This window comes from Nicotiana tabacum, chromosome 2, assembly GCF_000715075.1.
Source record: "Nicotiana tabacum cultivar K326 chromosome 2, ASM71507v2, whole genome shotgun sequence".
Lineage (NCBI taxonomy): Eukaryota > Viridiplantae > Streptophyta > Magnoliopsida > Solanales > Solanaceae > Nicotiana > Nicotiana tabacum.
The window spans coordinates 75,690,755-75,707,080 of record NC_134081.1 but is presented as its reverse complement, the minus strand read 5'-3'; the positions used below and the strand labels follow the sequence as shown (position 1 = coordinate 75,707,080).

Sequence of the window (16,326 nt, the reverse complement as noted above, 5' to 3'; positions counted from 1 at the left end):
ACCGGCACAGGCCAGTCCCCGTCCCAACCCAGCCCTGCCTGGCCCCCTTACTACCGGTCCGGTCCGGTCTAAAACTGGTCAGGGCCGGTCTGGAACCGTGCCAGCCCAGCCCGTTTGACACATTTATGCTACACTAGTGAGGGTAATTCGTTCTATCTTGAGGAAATAATCCTAAACCTCGGATATTAGGAGGGGATTAAGTTACTTAAGAAAATAGTTTGAATCCAGTGGCGCGGATTAATTTCTGTTTTCTTGTTTATTTCTTGTTTTACTTAGTTTCTATTTTCAAAATGTACTTTTCGAATACAGATTATTAACAATGTGAATGTCAAAAAGTAAATGATATACATAAATACGTAACACACGAAATATCAACATTATATTAGCTTTTTGTCCCACGTCTCAGATTAACAGCCGCCAGCCGAGTTGGACTATACATAATACATGAAATTCATTTGATTGACAAGAAAAAAGAAAAAGAAAAACTTAGAGGGAGAGCACATTAGGATGTTACAGTTGGTTTTCTTATTTAACGTGTTTTAAAAACAATTAAATAGTATTAAATGGATACTTGTGTGTGCATATATAAAAATGATTTCCTAAAATCCAAAATACAAAAATAACTAGGTATAGAACCTTAGAAGAAAATCAAAAGAAAATGTCGCAATCAAGTATTAAGCCCTATAGTATTCTTTGCACAAAATCAAGGCACCAGCCCTGACAGTGGCTGACCAAAGATATTAAACCGCATGTTCTCTTGGCAAGTTGGCAGGAAGACGCAGGGTCGGATATAGCTAGCTGATTACGGGTTCAATTGAAATTAATAATTTCAATAAGAAATTTAGATATATATATATTTTATTTATAGGAATTTTTATTGTGTAATGAGTTCAATACGAAGTTGCTTTTGCTACTGGGTTTGATTAGGTGGCCAACTGATAACCTCAGCAGGCGATTAGCTACTGTACCCGCCAGAAATTCAAATTCTTAATTACATAGCTGTCCGAATAATAAGTTAACATTTGTATCAAAAATGGGATTGACTCAACGTTAACATCAGGGAAAAATTAGAATACTCTTTGCTGATGTTCTAATTCTAATCCACATACAAAACGACTCAAAGAGTAAATGTGCATTTCAAGAACCCCACACTGCTTTGAGCTTCCATACTTTGCTTCCTCAATAAACAAAACGAAAAAAATAAAGCCTAAAACGTCTGAGGAAGTTAGGCCAACGGTTATAGTTCCTCACCCTTTTTAAAAAAATTCACTTGAAATCAAAGCAAAAGGGGCTGTTTGATTATTGGTCACCATCTGAACCCAAACTTCACCTTCCTCTGTCATGTTTGTTCAACCCCATAACCTCTTTCTCTTCTTATTTCCTCCCTTTTTATTCCTACTTCCATTCCTCTGTTCTCTATTCTTATCCATCTTCTTCTCTTTTTTAGAGATTCTTGAAATTTGGCATCATATGCTATGCAAGATTAGTTAAGATGAGCAAAACTATTTTTCAAGATTGATACTTGGATTATGTAATAGGTTCAATTTGGGAAATTTTTGCAGTGACATGCTAGCAGGGAATTTTCTTTGAAAAATTCTTCATTAATCATCGTCTCTCCTCCCACATGCTGTATGGTATTATTACTGATGATATATTACTTGATAGCAGTAAGAATTTGAAAGTTCTTGGAAATTTCTCCTTGTTGACAAATTTGTTAAATACACCTCCTGGCTAAGGTACATGTATGTTTAGCTAAGCAGTGTCCAGAGTCGGCTCCGGCATTTAAATTTGATTCGTTCAATATTTTGGTTCTTATCACCGAACCCATTACACTTTTTTTGTACTATATATCTATATTTCATATTGAAAATACTGGTTTTAGTTGAATCTATTGATTATATGCTACATACGCCTCCCGGTGGAGAGTCATCATTCCCAATGAATAGTCGTTACTTCATTACAACAGACTCGTTATGTAGTTCTAGAGTTGTTGTTCCTGTCCCGCCAATTGCAACTGAAGTTGTGGAAGAAACAATGGATGTTAATGTTAGAAACATGTCCTCAGCAAGGACACCCTTTTCTTCATTCTTAATAAGAATGGCTATTAGAATATCAAGATCAAGGTGTTTCAGTTTCTTAAGAAGGGTGTTTCATTACCAAAATGGTTCAAGATCAGAACTTGGTGCAAATCCTTTTAATTCTGTGACTTGGATGATGATGGAGTGCATAGCTTTAAGTGTTCAGATAATTATCACAGCATACACACTGGCTATTTCAAAGGAGGAAAGGCCAGTTTGGCCAATGAGGATTTGGGTATTTGGATATTCTTTTGGATGTGTACTTAGTCTGATTCTGCTTTATTGGCGCTACTGGGCATTATATGTCAGGCAAAGAGATGACTCTGCCACCTCTGATATTGAGCAGCAAATAAACCATGATGAATTAAGGTAATATACTTCACCCTGTCCAAAATATTAGTAGTTTTGGCAAAATGAATCTCTTTCAATATAGTTGACATTTCATTACTTTTATTTTTCAGATGCACACTCATTCCAATTAGTGAAGTAGTAAAAAAGGGAGACGATTAAAGAGTAATAGAGACAAACAATCTTATGATTAAGACTTATTTTGTTTCCTTAGGAGGTGTGCAAAACTTTAAAAAAAACGGATGCCATGGATGCTGTTTTTTTGTGTTAACATGCATAAAGAGATTGAAAGCTCTCAATTTTGGATTTTTCAACACGTGCTAAACAAATGAACAATTACTCTGTCAATAGCGCAATACTTCTTCACTTTTTAAATATACTTGACTCCAATTTTAATAACGTAATCCTCGTTTGAACTGCAAACTTAAGGTTCCTTTTCTTTTAGTCTCACAAGGTCGTCTTCTAAAATATAAATAAGGCGTATTCTAGTAACACCATTTGAATTTTGACCACGTTGCATTTCTTGTTTCTGTTGTTTTGAGTCATGTGGTTCGGCTGGTGGCAAGAGAGGATTTAAAAATTGTCTACAAGAACCAATTATCTCAAATTGTTTCTTTCTCCTTCGTTAAAAAATGTGGCTATTAAGAACTTATTCTTTTGTGTATAAACTAGACTTCAGCTGCATCATTAAACTAATAGAGGCTACTTACTTCATTTTACCCCTAAAGAATGCATTTTCAAGAATTTGCATAGAATACAGAGATGTTATAGAATAAATGATAACTCTTCCTACGATTTAACTTAACAATGTAAAAAGTGTTATACTATCGTTATATTGTAATCTGTTGTAAGAGGTAATTTATCAAGATTACTAATTTCATTTTCAATCTTTTAGATGATATGATAGTATACAATTCTTTTTCCAGGGCCTTGCCGCCTCTGCTGGAGAGATGTCGGACTTGTATAGAATTGTTCTTCGCCATATGGTTTGTGATGGGGAATGTTTGGGTGTTTGATTCACGCTTTGGATCATTCCATCGTGCTCCTAAACTTCATGTGCTCTGCATCTCACTGCTAGCTTGGAATGCTGTCACTTACTCTTTCCCCTTCATATTGTTTGTATTGTTATGCTGTTGTGTGCCACTTTTGAGTAGTCTTCTTGGCTATAACATGAACATGGGATCGGTCGATCGAGGCGCATCTGATGAACAACTCTCCAATCTACCAAGCTGGAAATACAAGGAAATTAGAAATAAAGAAGAGTTTCAGAGTGAAAATGCTGTAAGTGATCTGTTTCCTTATTAAACACCTAGAATTAGAGATGAAACAAATTGTAAAGAAAGGATTAGAAATACTTAACGCTTAAAAATATTTTTAGGTGTTTGGTTGAAGAGTGGCAATATTTTCTAAGAAAGAATATTTATTAAAGACGGGTAATAATATTAGCAAACCAGAGAGTGTTTTAATGAAATTTTTTTAATACTAAAGATTGATAATAATGTCGAAGTATTAATTAAGGCCGTGATTTGAAGTTAAGAGTTGACATAATTATGAAGCAAAATAAATTTGGAAGACAATTTTCCCTCTAAAAAAATATATTCTGGCTACCAAACACTAGAAATGAATTATTTTATAGAAAACATTTTTCGGACTTTCGTTGTACCAAATACACCCTTAGAAAAGAAAACAAAATAGCAAGGAAATTTGTACATCATTCCTCAAAGCCTAACAAGTTTGTGGGATAACAGGAATGTTGTATCTGTTTGGCCAAGTACAGAGACAAAGAAGAGATGAGAGAGTTGCCTTGTTCTCATATATTCCATCTCAAATGTGTGGATCAATGGCTCAGAATTATATCTTGTTGTCCTCTCTGTAAACAAGAATTAGAGAGGTAAAAATTGCAAGAAAAGCTCATGATAACACTGATACTTCATTTGTTTACTCCCACATCCACATTTAATTTCCTGGTTTTTTAATGTCTTTCTTAAATTTTTTGCACAACTTTTGAAGAAAAAGTCAACATAAATTGTATGTAAAATATAGTTACTAGAGTGAGCAAAAAGTTATTGTAAATTATAGTTCACCAGTGACTATGCTTCTTGGCGTGAGTATTGAGAGGAATCAAGAGAAGTCTATGGCGAAATAGTTGTTTCCTTTTTTGGGGAAATATTATTTAACTCTCCCCAATATGCAATATCATTGTGCATCTCTTTCTGTATTGACTACCAGTACTATTTTATGATGTAAAATTCGAAAGCTTAGTGGAGGCTTCTTAAAGCAAAATGGAAATTAGTCAGTTTTGTCGATTTGGAATTAGTTGTGCTTGTGTTGATTAAACAATGACTATGTTTAATAAATTGAGATTCTCTCACCCTAAGGTCAATAGGTTTTTCAATTAAATCCTACTAAAAATTCAACTAACGTGTTTCTTCTCATGCAACTTACATTATTTGAGGTGATTCAACCCAACAATCAGATATCTGATTGTGCTTGATAAACCATGTAAAAAATCACTCAAACGTATATCTCCCCAGAGACTTATGCTATTTTAGGTGATTCAATCCAACATTTATTTACTAAATCTACAGTGATATTGAGACCGCTTAGATTTATCTGTCCATGTTAAGTTGAGAAATAAAATTGGAGGGACCACTTATAGTTGTTTTATTCTTAGACTGGATCCTTAATAAGATATCAATCATGTTACTTCACGTCTTGCAGACTTAACGAAAGATATATTCATTCACATCGAATTTAAGCCAAATTAATGTATGCATTATTAGAAATTGTAGGTAATTAACAGAGAAATTAAGGCTTTGAGGCTTGAAAGATCACTATTTTTCGAGAGTTATATTCTAGGGAATACAAGTAATTCTCTATCAGATACAATGTAACAAAGCCTGAAAATATACGTGCAAATTGAATATGCTACTTTTGGGATGTTTTCAAATTTATAGAGAGGAAAGGGAGATTTTTCCTGAAAAATTGTTCCTTGTACGAAGTCACAACTTTTCTGTTAATTCAATATTTAAATATTAAATTCAAATTTTAAATAAAAAAAACTGTTCAAACAAATAAAAATAATATACACATATGTCAGTTTTTCATTTTATTAGACTTAGTGGGCTTAGCTTTATAACGCCAACAAAATGGCTTGTGGCCATTGATGTGGAACTCCCACATATGTACAAACTATTCTAACATGCATGATATGTGTTTTGCATATAAATTTATCTCACTTAGTCATAGTTAATTAATATATACGATTACATTATAAAAAAAAAAACTATAGTAAGTTGATATAATCAGATATTAATTAACACGTGGTGCAAGTAAAGTAGTGTTTTGCAAAATATAAAGCAAAATAATGTTGGATCAATACATTAATGTACATTTTCTTTGTGTTAACTTTTCTGGTTTTGATACCTTTGTTTGTACTGTTGGGTACGTTCTGTATTATTGCATTCTTCCGTTACCAATTTGGGATACTATAAATAACTCCATAATCCATATATGGTTTCTGAGTTGTTCGGTTTTTGGCGACTGAAATTTCCATTTTCCTATCGCGGAAATACAGTGTAATAACTTAGGTAGGCCTCATTTATATTTGAAACTTTTTCCAAAATTTAAAAGAAGTGTTTTTTTTATTTTAAGAAATAACATTGTATATTTGAGGACTTAAACCCCAAACTAATTTTTGTTAAAAGTAGGCTGAATACACATACAACTCCTTAAGCTTGTACACTATTTTTACTTAGCTACCTCAAGTGATACATGTACCTATTAGCTACTTCAATCACAATGTGTGTCTATCAAATACAAACGGTTGACCTGCCAAAAAACGTGTGTACCACTTCTCTTAAGTGCGGGAGAAGGTCAAATTTCCAATTTTTTTTTTTTTTTAAAGTAAAAAATCCATTTTTATTAAAACCACCATAAACACCCTCTTGCAGTGCTCCGCCACCGTCGCCCCCAACAAAATCCTGCCATCATTTTTTTAATCTTCTGTCATCTTCGATTATATAGTGCTTCTAATTAAGATTGCCAGTATTTGTCAACAAATTTACGGGAAAAATAAGATAAAAATGCTAATAAAAGCAAAAGAAATCACTATTCTGAAATTTAAATCTACCGAAATTAAGAAAGATTCATCAAGTTTTTCCAAAAAACTGTGTCTTTCATTGAAGGAAGATAATAAGATTTTGTTCTTATGAAATTAAAGATAAAAAAACCAAAACCACTAAAGTGTGTCTTCTTGTGAGTTACATTTCTCCTTCATCTTCAGACTTAGAGCCATAACCATGGCTGCTACTTCTAATGTAGGTTAGTTTCGAAATAGAAAAAATCACATACCACCACTCCTCTGCCATGCGTCCCACGCTGCTATTATTATTGTGGAGGTGAGTTTTGAAATAGAACAAAAACAAAGGGGGGGGGGGGAGTGGAGGGGAAGAAGATGGGAGGGGTTCTCTAACAGAGAATAAGAAAGGGAGTAGGAAGAAGATGACGGGTGAAGAAAGGGGTGGGTAGGGTGGCGGAGGTAAGATGAACGAAAATGGGGGAAGAGGCTTGCCGACGACGGTTGGGGAGGGGCTTTCGTTTTTTAACCAAATATTTTCTATTTTTTTTTTGTTGGAAATGTTTTTCTTATTAACTTAAGACAGAAGAAATGTGTCTTTTTTTTCATTTGTTAATTTCTGCCATGTCAACGTGCGTGTAATACACGCACTATATAATTTTTACTGACGGTAACCGGAGTAGCTAATAGGTACAAGCCTTACTCGAAGTAGCTAACTGAAAATATTGGATAAGTTTAAGGAGCTATATGTATTCCGCCTTAAAAGTATATAACCTAAAATATGAACTTCTACCAATAGCAGCAGAGAAGTTTTTATTTTCTATCGAGCAATTCAGAACATGTATGCTGGAGTCAAGATCCGAGTGAGAACAATGATAGGAGACTCGAAACACTTCCCAGTCGAGATGGGATTGCACCAGCCACCAGAGATCAGCTCTTAGCCCGTATTTATTTGCCTTGGTGATTGATGGATTGACAAACATATTCAAGGGGAGGTATAATGGTGTATATTATTTGCTGATGATATAGTATAGATTGGTGAGACATACGGGGGAGTTAGCGAACTAGAGGTTGAGAGACGGACCCTATAGTCTAAAGGTTTCGGATTGAGCAGACCTAAAATATAGTACATAAAGTGCAAGTTCAATGACGTATCACATGAGGCAGATGTGAAAGTGAGGAAGCTTCAAGTATTTTGGACCAAAATCCCTAAACATGAGGAAAGTGAAAAAAAGTATTAAAAAAATATTCATGTAACATTAAAAAAGAAAAGGTAGAGATATAGAGAATCTACATTTTAATTACGAGATTCCTTGTCACATTTCAAGATTCTTGTACGCACTAAACAAACAGAAGTCGTTCATATGATTAAAAGACTAAGTCACGAAAAAATATTTAAAAATTTCAAGAATTTTTTTTTCTAAAAAAATTAAAGAGCCGGCCAGCCTTAGCCCGCACCCCTCTGAGAGCTGGGTGGGGCTGGCCATTTCATTTAGATGGCGGGTCGGTCCGCCCTAACCTATCAAATTTAAAAGCCCGACGCTTGGGTTGCTTTCTTTTGCTCTTGAAAGTTATTTAAATTCTCTATACCCAAATGTGAACACTCAAGTCCCAATCGCTCATCAAATAAAATATCTTTCCCCTTTTCTCTTTTCAGTTTATTATTTTATATTCATCATAATTATTTAGCTATTTTTTGAATTGAATATATTAATTTTTATACTACAATTACAAATTTAATTATTTTATCTTAATAACCGAATTTTAGGTTAAATAAATTTGACTCTGACAGCATTACCATGGGTGTGTAAGCTAAAATACTATTTGTGTGCAAACAAAACTCCTAGATTATGACGTATGACAAACCATATTAGTGTTTAAATATAACATAAATTTTGATTTTTACAATTAATGTAGATATCAATAAATTCAATTATTGTGCCAAAGATTATACATACGATACTACCGCTATTTATTATTCAAATAAAAATTAAACATGATAAAGTACTTCACATTTATAAGAAGAGCATGAGAAATATCGCATAAGTAATATTCATGTTATTATATCCAGAATAAAGCAAATTATATTCCAATTCATGAGTGCACCTTTATTATAAAAATTTAGCATTAAAGAAAAAATTGCAATTCTAGACACATGAAAACCAAGATTCTAAAAATAAATGACGAAAATCCACTCATTTTCCTTAAACTTCCTCCTTAATGGCTCTCGAGCAGACAAATAATTTCAGTTTTTACATTATTATTGTAAGTGTACAAATGTAAATTTAAGCTAAAATTCTGTTCATAAGTGAATGGAACTCCTAGACCTAACATCTAGCCGAGAATATAAGTTTCCAGAAGGAATACAATATTTCATTTTTAAAATTAATGCAGCTACTAACAGATTCAATTATTGTAATAGAATATATTTAACATTTATTATTCACAACAAAAATTATCACTACCTATTTCTTTGCTTTTATAATAAATAATAAAAGAGGATAAACAAAATCGCATGACCCAAAAAGGTGGTCCTACTCCTAGCCAACTCATATTGAGGAAGGTCCATATTTAAACAAGGTCCAACTTGAAGGATCTGAACCCTAAACTTCAGATTAAGCGTCCATCCTCTCTTCTCCGCTCCATTTCACAGAAACCGGAGCTCGACGGTGAACAAGTTTCGGCTAAGGTATCTGATTTAAGGTTTGATTTCGGCAGATCAATTTTATTGTCTTCTTCAACTACTTGTGTTTGTGTGTGCGTGGTTCTTTTGTCCAGCAACAAATCATGGGGTTGAGCTTATAAATTGTCAAACTCTAGTAATCAAATCATTCATGGAGTATCTCATTTAAACTTCAACTGATTTTCTGGAAGAAACCGATAAACATCCCAAAGTCGGAAATCCCAACCAAAGTCTTCAGAATTGAGATTGTCCAAAGTTGAGCCTTGCCAATTGTCGCTTCTCTAATCCGGCGAACTCCACGTCGCTGTTGTTTCTCTTCCAACAAAGCCACTATAAGTTTCTTCTATTTCTTTTCTCTCCACTCTTGTCTTCTCTTCTCTTCTGTCATCAAGAAAAACAAATGATCTGATTGTCTGCTAGAACTTGTCTAATTTCCAATACTAAAATCAAATGAATCTCCATAACCCAGTTTTGGGGGCGTGTGTGTGTTCGCTTAGAATTGGGTTCTCAGAAATGTATTTATTGTTCCTCACATTCACCTTCCACTATTGTATCTACTAAAATCTTAGTCATTCTGGCTTTCTTTGGATTTGGTTCTGTTCAATGTTGAAATAGTTAATTGTTCCTATGTAAAAAAAAGGGCAGCCCGGTGCACAAGCACCCCGCGTTCATGCATGATCCGAGGAAGGGCTGCACCCCCAAGGGGTGTGATGTAGACAGCCTACCTTGATGTAAGTATTAGTGGTTGCTTCCACGGCTCGAACCCGTGACCTATACGTCACACGGAAATAATTTTATCATTGCTCCAAGGTTCACCTTCAATTGTTCCTATGTAAGTTTTAAAAAATATAGCCATTCTAACACTTGAATAGAACAAAGAGAGTTATGTTAGGTGGACAATCTTGACTATGGTGAACCTTCTAAATATTGGATATAGAGAATGTATATAGCCGGCTTTAGGATTGAAGTTTAGTTGATTGATTGATTAACGTTGTTGAAATGGGGTCCTTTGTATGGATGTCTTGGGCTGGTGGATTTCAAAATCTTCCCAATAATCCACCCACAATGTCTTTTTTTACTTGGAACTCATCACTGTCTGACTTCTGCATTCAGCATTAGTTTTTACTTTTTTCGTGTATTCAACATTCGTTTAGTGCTCTACTTTGTAGTTTTGAAGAATTTATGGCTGTTGGTAGGATTTTTGCTGGCAACTAGTACTTCCTACTGCTTTTGCACCTTATATTTACCATTATTAAAAAAACAATGTTCAAAGTGATGTAGCAGCTACATAAACTTGGCTCCCATTTGAAGATGATTGCGCACACCCCCTCCCCCCAATTATTTGGTGGATGAATTTAGAACTTACTTTGGAAAAATAATTTAGAAATTTGAGAAATTGGTATGTTCATATCATGAAATGTTTAAAATGTCATTTTTATTGTGGGACTTTGTTGTTTTTAGTTAGTCTTGAACTATATTCTTTTCACGAAAATAAACTAAGGTTTTGCAAATTGGTTGACACGTTTAAAGTGTCCAAAACAAAGATTTCAATATTTGAATTCATATTGAGATCCTCATCCTCTCATCCAAACAGGGTCTTTTATCTCTGCTTTTCCGGCTACAGTTTGAAGCGAGTTGCACAATGCCGTCTCTCCAAACAGCATTGCCTCCTGAACTAGCCAACAATGCTATCCGAGTTAGTACCATTTACTGATCAGCTATTTGATTATATGAAAGCCTCTAAAATTTCTTTCAAGTGATTTATGCTGCATTTATTTCTCTTTCTTGTCTCTTAGCTTTATCGTGAGTGTCTCCGACGAGCAAAATATATTGGCAGTAAGGTATGTTGTTCTTCTTTATGTTGTTCTGAAATTATGTCAGTCGTGGTGGTTGTTGTCTAAAACATTTCTCATTTTACTTTAGCCCACTCTTTTAGTTTTGATCGTCTTTTGTTGTGGTCCTTTAAAATTCAGATGCGTGATTAAGTTGGTTGATATTAAGCACAGTCTGTTTATGTGAACTATGGTGGAGATTCTGTAAAGGCGTTATTAACTCCATGAACACATTGTCCTTACTCACAAAATGAGGTGCACCCGCTGTTCTTTAAATCCTTCGATTTGTTCTCAATGTTTATGGTTAGGAAGGAATGTTTTGACGATGTGCTTGCTCTGAAGCAGTTGCCTTTTATCTCCACAAATTTATTTGGTGGAGATGAATTTCACCTGTGTATTTATATTCTCTAGTTTGACATTTACTTCAATTATCGTCGTGGAGATGACATGCTTTAATTAGAGCAAGAGAACCCAATAAAGACTACACTTATGTCCATAATCTAAAAGCTTTTTGGAGTCAAAGAGTAGTCACGGTTGTGCTGGTTGGGATGTTTATCGTTTGGTAGAAGGAGCAAGAACAACAACTATGCCTCAGTGCCAAACAAGTTGGGGTCAACTATATGAATGCTCACTTCTCTATCTAAGCGGCTGGGAGGAGGAGATAAGGTGAGGAAAAACAAGAGAGAGGAATAGGGAGAGAGAAAGTCAATTTTGTCATTTAAATTAAATGGAGATATCAAAATGCGGTGTGAAAATTGGAATGCATATAAATTCTAGCCGGCGCCAGACTATTGAATGGTAAAATAGCCAACATTACTCCTCTGTGTACTTTGCTTTTTGAATACAAGATAAATGGAGTTATTCCAACATGACCAAATTCATTTGTTGTTGTCGGGGGATTCCTTATGCTAGACTAATCCTGTTCTAGATTATCCAAGAGAGACTGGTTATTTCATCCTTGATAACATGCCTGTTTCGAGTGTGGTACTTAGTTTTTGGAGAGCCTACAATATCCCTTCATGTTTCCATTGGTTGTTTCTTTAAGATTACCAATTTTCTCAAAGCTAAGAAAGGGAAAAGTGGGGCTGAGTTGAGTACTTGGATGTTTCCTGTGGCTAAAGCTTTTTCCTAGGCTTAACTCACCTATCTTTATGCTTCCAGTAGTCTCCTGGCTGGGTTTGCGTTATTTTTACTTTTCATTGTTTTACTAAGATGAGTTTTCCTTATTATTTTTCTTCATCTCTAGAGGAAAGGCAGCTCTGTCTGTTCTTGGTCGGAAGGGGAGAGAAAAATCTGTATTCATGTCATTCACTAATTACCGGTTGGACTCAGCATCACAGATAAAAAATTTATAAAGGAAAAGATTAGCTCTTTTTTGTCTTCCATGGATGTCTGCTCAGAAGTGTTTTACTGACCTCAGCGATGAAGATATGCAGGTTGCATGTGCTCATGCTGGCTACCCTATGATTTGACATTCTTATCTCCCTTGGAATTGTCTTTGCTTGCTTATGATAAGGATTCCTTTGCTGAGATGCTTTATCCAAATCTGGAGTTGCCCTTCCTTTTCTTTTTGCAACAACAAAAAGATATAAATATTACTCCTAATAGCTTATTTTCTGATGATCTTTTGAGAACTAGCTACTTACATAGTTGCCTGTTGCGAACTTGCAGCAACATAATACAGAGCTTCTTGTTGGTATGGTAAGACAGCAGTTCAAAAAGCATATGCACGAGACTGATCCGGATAGAATTCAGAAATTGAAGGATGAGTGAGTTCATTCTACCCTTGTTTTTCCCATAAAATGAATGTCTGCCAAACTGGCGGGAGTTTTATAAGGATTTACTTTAGAGTTCACTCACGAACCACCTTCTGATTGAAAGCATTCTTAGCTTTCTTGGTCTCATCTGCTGTGATTTTCTGGTACTCTTCTTCTAAAATATTCTGTAAGATTAGAGAGAGAAGTACATTGACACTCTAGTACACTTCCCTAAGAACCTACACTACATCCTGATTCTGCCTATTTGGTGCATTTTCTTTTGTTTATCTTTTACTTATTTTAAATTTCTTTTCCTTAATTCACATTGCATCTCTGTAAGAATTGGTCTTAGTGAAGCCATTGTCTTTCTTTTGGTATTGTAGTGCTGCGAGGGGGCTCATAAACCACATGTTGCATGAATCTGAGAAGATGACTGGCCGGAAATTCAGCCAGAGTTCTTGAACTTGCCTGTTCCAAGCAATTGGCTTTTAGGACCAGACTGAAAGTTTGTTATTAGCATGATGTTTTATTAGCATAATTAATACAGACCATACAGCCATGCTAAAAATTTTACAAGAAGTTGAGCTTGTGATGAGGCTCACGGGAATCTGAAGAACGTGGCATCATTTCTGATTATCATGCGAATACATTTTTCCATATTCTTGATTGATTAGAGCCCTGGAATAATTAAAACATATTCCCTCTGTAGTAAACTTGTCACCTTTCAGTTTGAGGTTCGATTTTTTCATTCTGTTTTTCCCCCCACCTTTGAGGGTCAACTTTCCTACAGCTTGGCCAGGAATATTGAGAAGTATTTATGGTACTTTTGAGATGAAAATGCCTTAATCTTTTAATACTAGTGTATAATTCAATAAAAATGTTGAAGCGATGAATTTGTTTGCATTATTTTTTCTTCTGTAAATAAGTTAATTGACCTTGAAAATCATGGAGTGAACCTTTGCGATGCAAATGGTGACAATGACAACTGCATTGTGTATTCAGGAGAAGCCTGTCTTTGTGGCAAGACGTATCAAATTGGTAGAGCAGTTCTGCTTTCGACCAAAGAGTGTTAGTTTCGGGGGGAACAAAAATCAGATCGAGAACCAGGAAGTTAGTGGCAGTGTCTGATAATTTTCCCTCTAAAATTGGTTAATCTTGAGCAATTTATTCTTATTTTTTATGCAAAAAGAATCCAATGATAAAAGAAAACATGCAGAAAATTGATTCAACAACACCCTAAATCTAAATAGTCCAAGGTGAAATTATAAGTTTGAATCAGCTCATGTATTCATATAACTGTTACGTGGCGCCTTCCTGAAGTTCCTTGAAGGGCGACATAAGGCTAAGCAATCGATGTCAGTGCGATTATTGTCCGCCAATTGAGGTCCCCTCCGTACGCTAGACTAGATTGTCAGTGACGTACGGGAAAACCAATGTCATGAGCAATTGAGAATGAAAGAAAGCTTGAGTGCATTGAATGAAAGCTATTACAAAAAAACAACACGGTGTCGGGAGGAGATACACCAGTACAAAGAATTGTTTGCTTGCTTGAAAGTTTGATTGCTTGGTCCCCCTTAATAATGCTTAAAACAAAATAAACCAAAGTTACATGACTTGACCTTAATAAGTTGTAAAAGCACACTTAAAGAAAATGCAGTATAACTACTCTATATTTACAATGAAAAGGACTTAGTCTTCTACAAAGTAGAAACAAGTCCGTTGGCAGCAACTTTGTCTTTAGCATTAGGGTCTGCACACACGGCGTCGTCTACGCGCGAGGTGCTGTTGGCATCTGCCTGTGGCTGGGCGCTGGTGATGGCTATCGGTGGGGCGACAAAGGCACATGCACGCTTGTCACTTGGAGCTGCCGAGACCACGGGGTCGACCGTGGCGCTGGGCGTTGGGAAGTTTGCCAGGACGCCATGGGGCACGTCCAAGGGGTCATGGGGCATGGCTAGAAAGCCGCCCATGAAATTCTCCCCCACCTGAGTTGGCGACGTCCTCGGCGCCTTACTTGCAAGATAATCATCAATTAGGCTCTTGTAGGCTTTGAGGTTTGTTCCCCTATCCCAAGTATTCTCCTCTGCATCACATCCCTGCCATTTCACCAAGAACTCCTGGTGATCTTTCCTTGATGCGTGAATCACTCGATCATCAAGAATAGCTTCAGCATGCCTTTTCCCGGTTGAATTGGGGCCTCGAATACTTGGTATTGTGAGTTGGCTTCGTGAAGGGTCCTCCATATCTTCCCGAAAAGGTTTCAGGAGACTGACATGGAAAACGAGATGGATTTTTCACCAAGCTGGGGTATCCACCCGGTATGCAACTTTCCTAATGCGCCTTTCAATGGACAAGGGTCCAATATATTTTTGCAATAGGCGGGGATCATGGGCCCCTGCAAACAAGTACCGCTTTGGGATTTTGACCATCACTTTGTCCCCCACTTGGTATTCAACAAAGCGGCGATTCTGATCAGTATGCCTCTTCATCCGCTTTTGAGCTTTGACAAGATATCTCTGAACTATCTCTAAATTTTGCTTCCATTCTTTTGAGAAGTTAGCAGCCCAAGGAGATTTTGACATGTTTCGTGGATTCACTGCATGTGGGAGTAGCGGTTGCTGTCCTGTAACAATTTCAAAAGCACTTTTGTTGGTACTTGAGCTTTTTTGTGAATTGAAACACAGTTGAACAGCATCCAGAAGCTTCACCCAGTTCTTCTGCGATCTGGTTATAAAGTGTCGGAGATATTCCTCTAGCATGCCATTGAATCGCTCCATCTGGCCATCAGATTGCGAATGAAAACTTGAGCTGTGACGCAATTTTGACCCAAGACACTTAAAGAGTCGGGTCCAAAAGTTGCTAGTGAAGTGTGAGTCGCGATCACTAACGATGTCTTTAGGCAGGCCCCAATATTTGACGACATGAGAGAAGAAGAGTCGAGTTGTATCTTCTGCTAATATATATTGTGGGGCTGCTATAAAGGTAGCATACTTGGAAAATCGATCCACCACAACCAAGATAGTTGCGAGATCTTCGACCTTGGGCAATCCGGTGATGAAATCCAGGGAAACGCTTTCCCAAGGTCTTTTTGGGACGGCTAGTGGTTCCAAGAGTCCTGTCTGCGTCAAGCGGTCTGACTTATCCTTCTGGCATACTAGACAAGTCTTCACATACTGAGCGACGTCATCGGCCATTTGAGGTCAATAATATGCACGACGAAGCAATGCCATGGTGCGTTCTTCACCGGGGTGACCGACCCACAAAGTATCATGGCATTCCGCCAGAAGAGCCCTTCGTAGATCTCCTCCTTTAGGAACATAAAGTCAGTTCCCTTTCACTTTCAGGAAACCATCTTCTGTGTAGAACTGGCGAGTCTTGCCCTGTCCTACCAAATCAACCAAATACTATGCAGTAGGATCCTTGATGAGTAGATCTAGTATCTGGTCTTTTATGGTGGTGGTTACTTCGCTCCCCCTTAGGGTGGCGAGTACGCACACCGATGCTAGATCAGCTCTCCGACTGAGCGCATCAGCAACATGATTAGTCTTCC

At 36.4% G+C, this 16,326-nt stretch overlaps 2 protein-coding genes across 3 annotated transcripts; both read left to right on the top strand.

Annotated features, from left to right (window-relative positions):
• The first annotated feature begins 1,024 nt into the window (after positions 1–1,024).
• LOC107788154 (E3 ubiquitin protein ligase RIE1) lies at positions 1,025–4,739 on the top strand. The gene is made up of 3 exons (XM_016609808.2): positions 1,025–2,447; positions 3,353–3,707; positions 4,175–4,739. The coding sequence occupies exons 1-3, from the start codon at positions 1,900–1,902 to the stop codon at positions 4,319–4,321; spliced, it is 1,050 nt and encodes a 349-aa protein (XP_016465294.2). The 5' UTR covers positions 1,025–1,899; the 3' UTR covers positions 4,322–4,739.
• Positions 4,740–9,055: 4,316 nt separating this feature from the next.
• Positions 9,056–13,679, top strand: LOC107770661 (uncharacterized). Of its 2 annotated transcripts, none has more exons than XM_016589994.2 (5): positions 9,056–9,193; positions 10,782–10,883; positions 10,984–11,028; positions 12,691–12,788; positions 13,160–13,679. In XM_016589994.2, the coding sequence occupies exons 2-5, from the start codon at positions 10,830–10,832 to the stop codon at positions 13,236–13,238; spliced, it is 276 nt and encodes a 91-aa protein (XP_016445480.1). In that variant the 5' UTR covers positions 9,056–9,193; positions 10,782–10,829; the 3' UTR covers positions 13,239–13,679. The 2 variants fall into 2 exon arrangements, with proteins under 2 accessions (XP_016445480.1, XP_016445481.1); XM_016589995.2 differs by having other exon boundaries at positions 9,069–9,207.
• Positions 13,680–16,326: the final 2,647 nt, after the last annotated feature.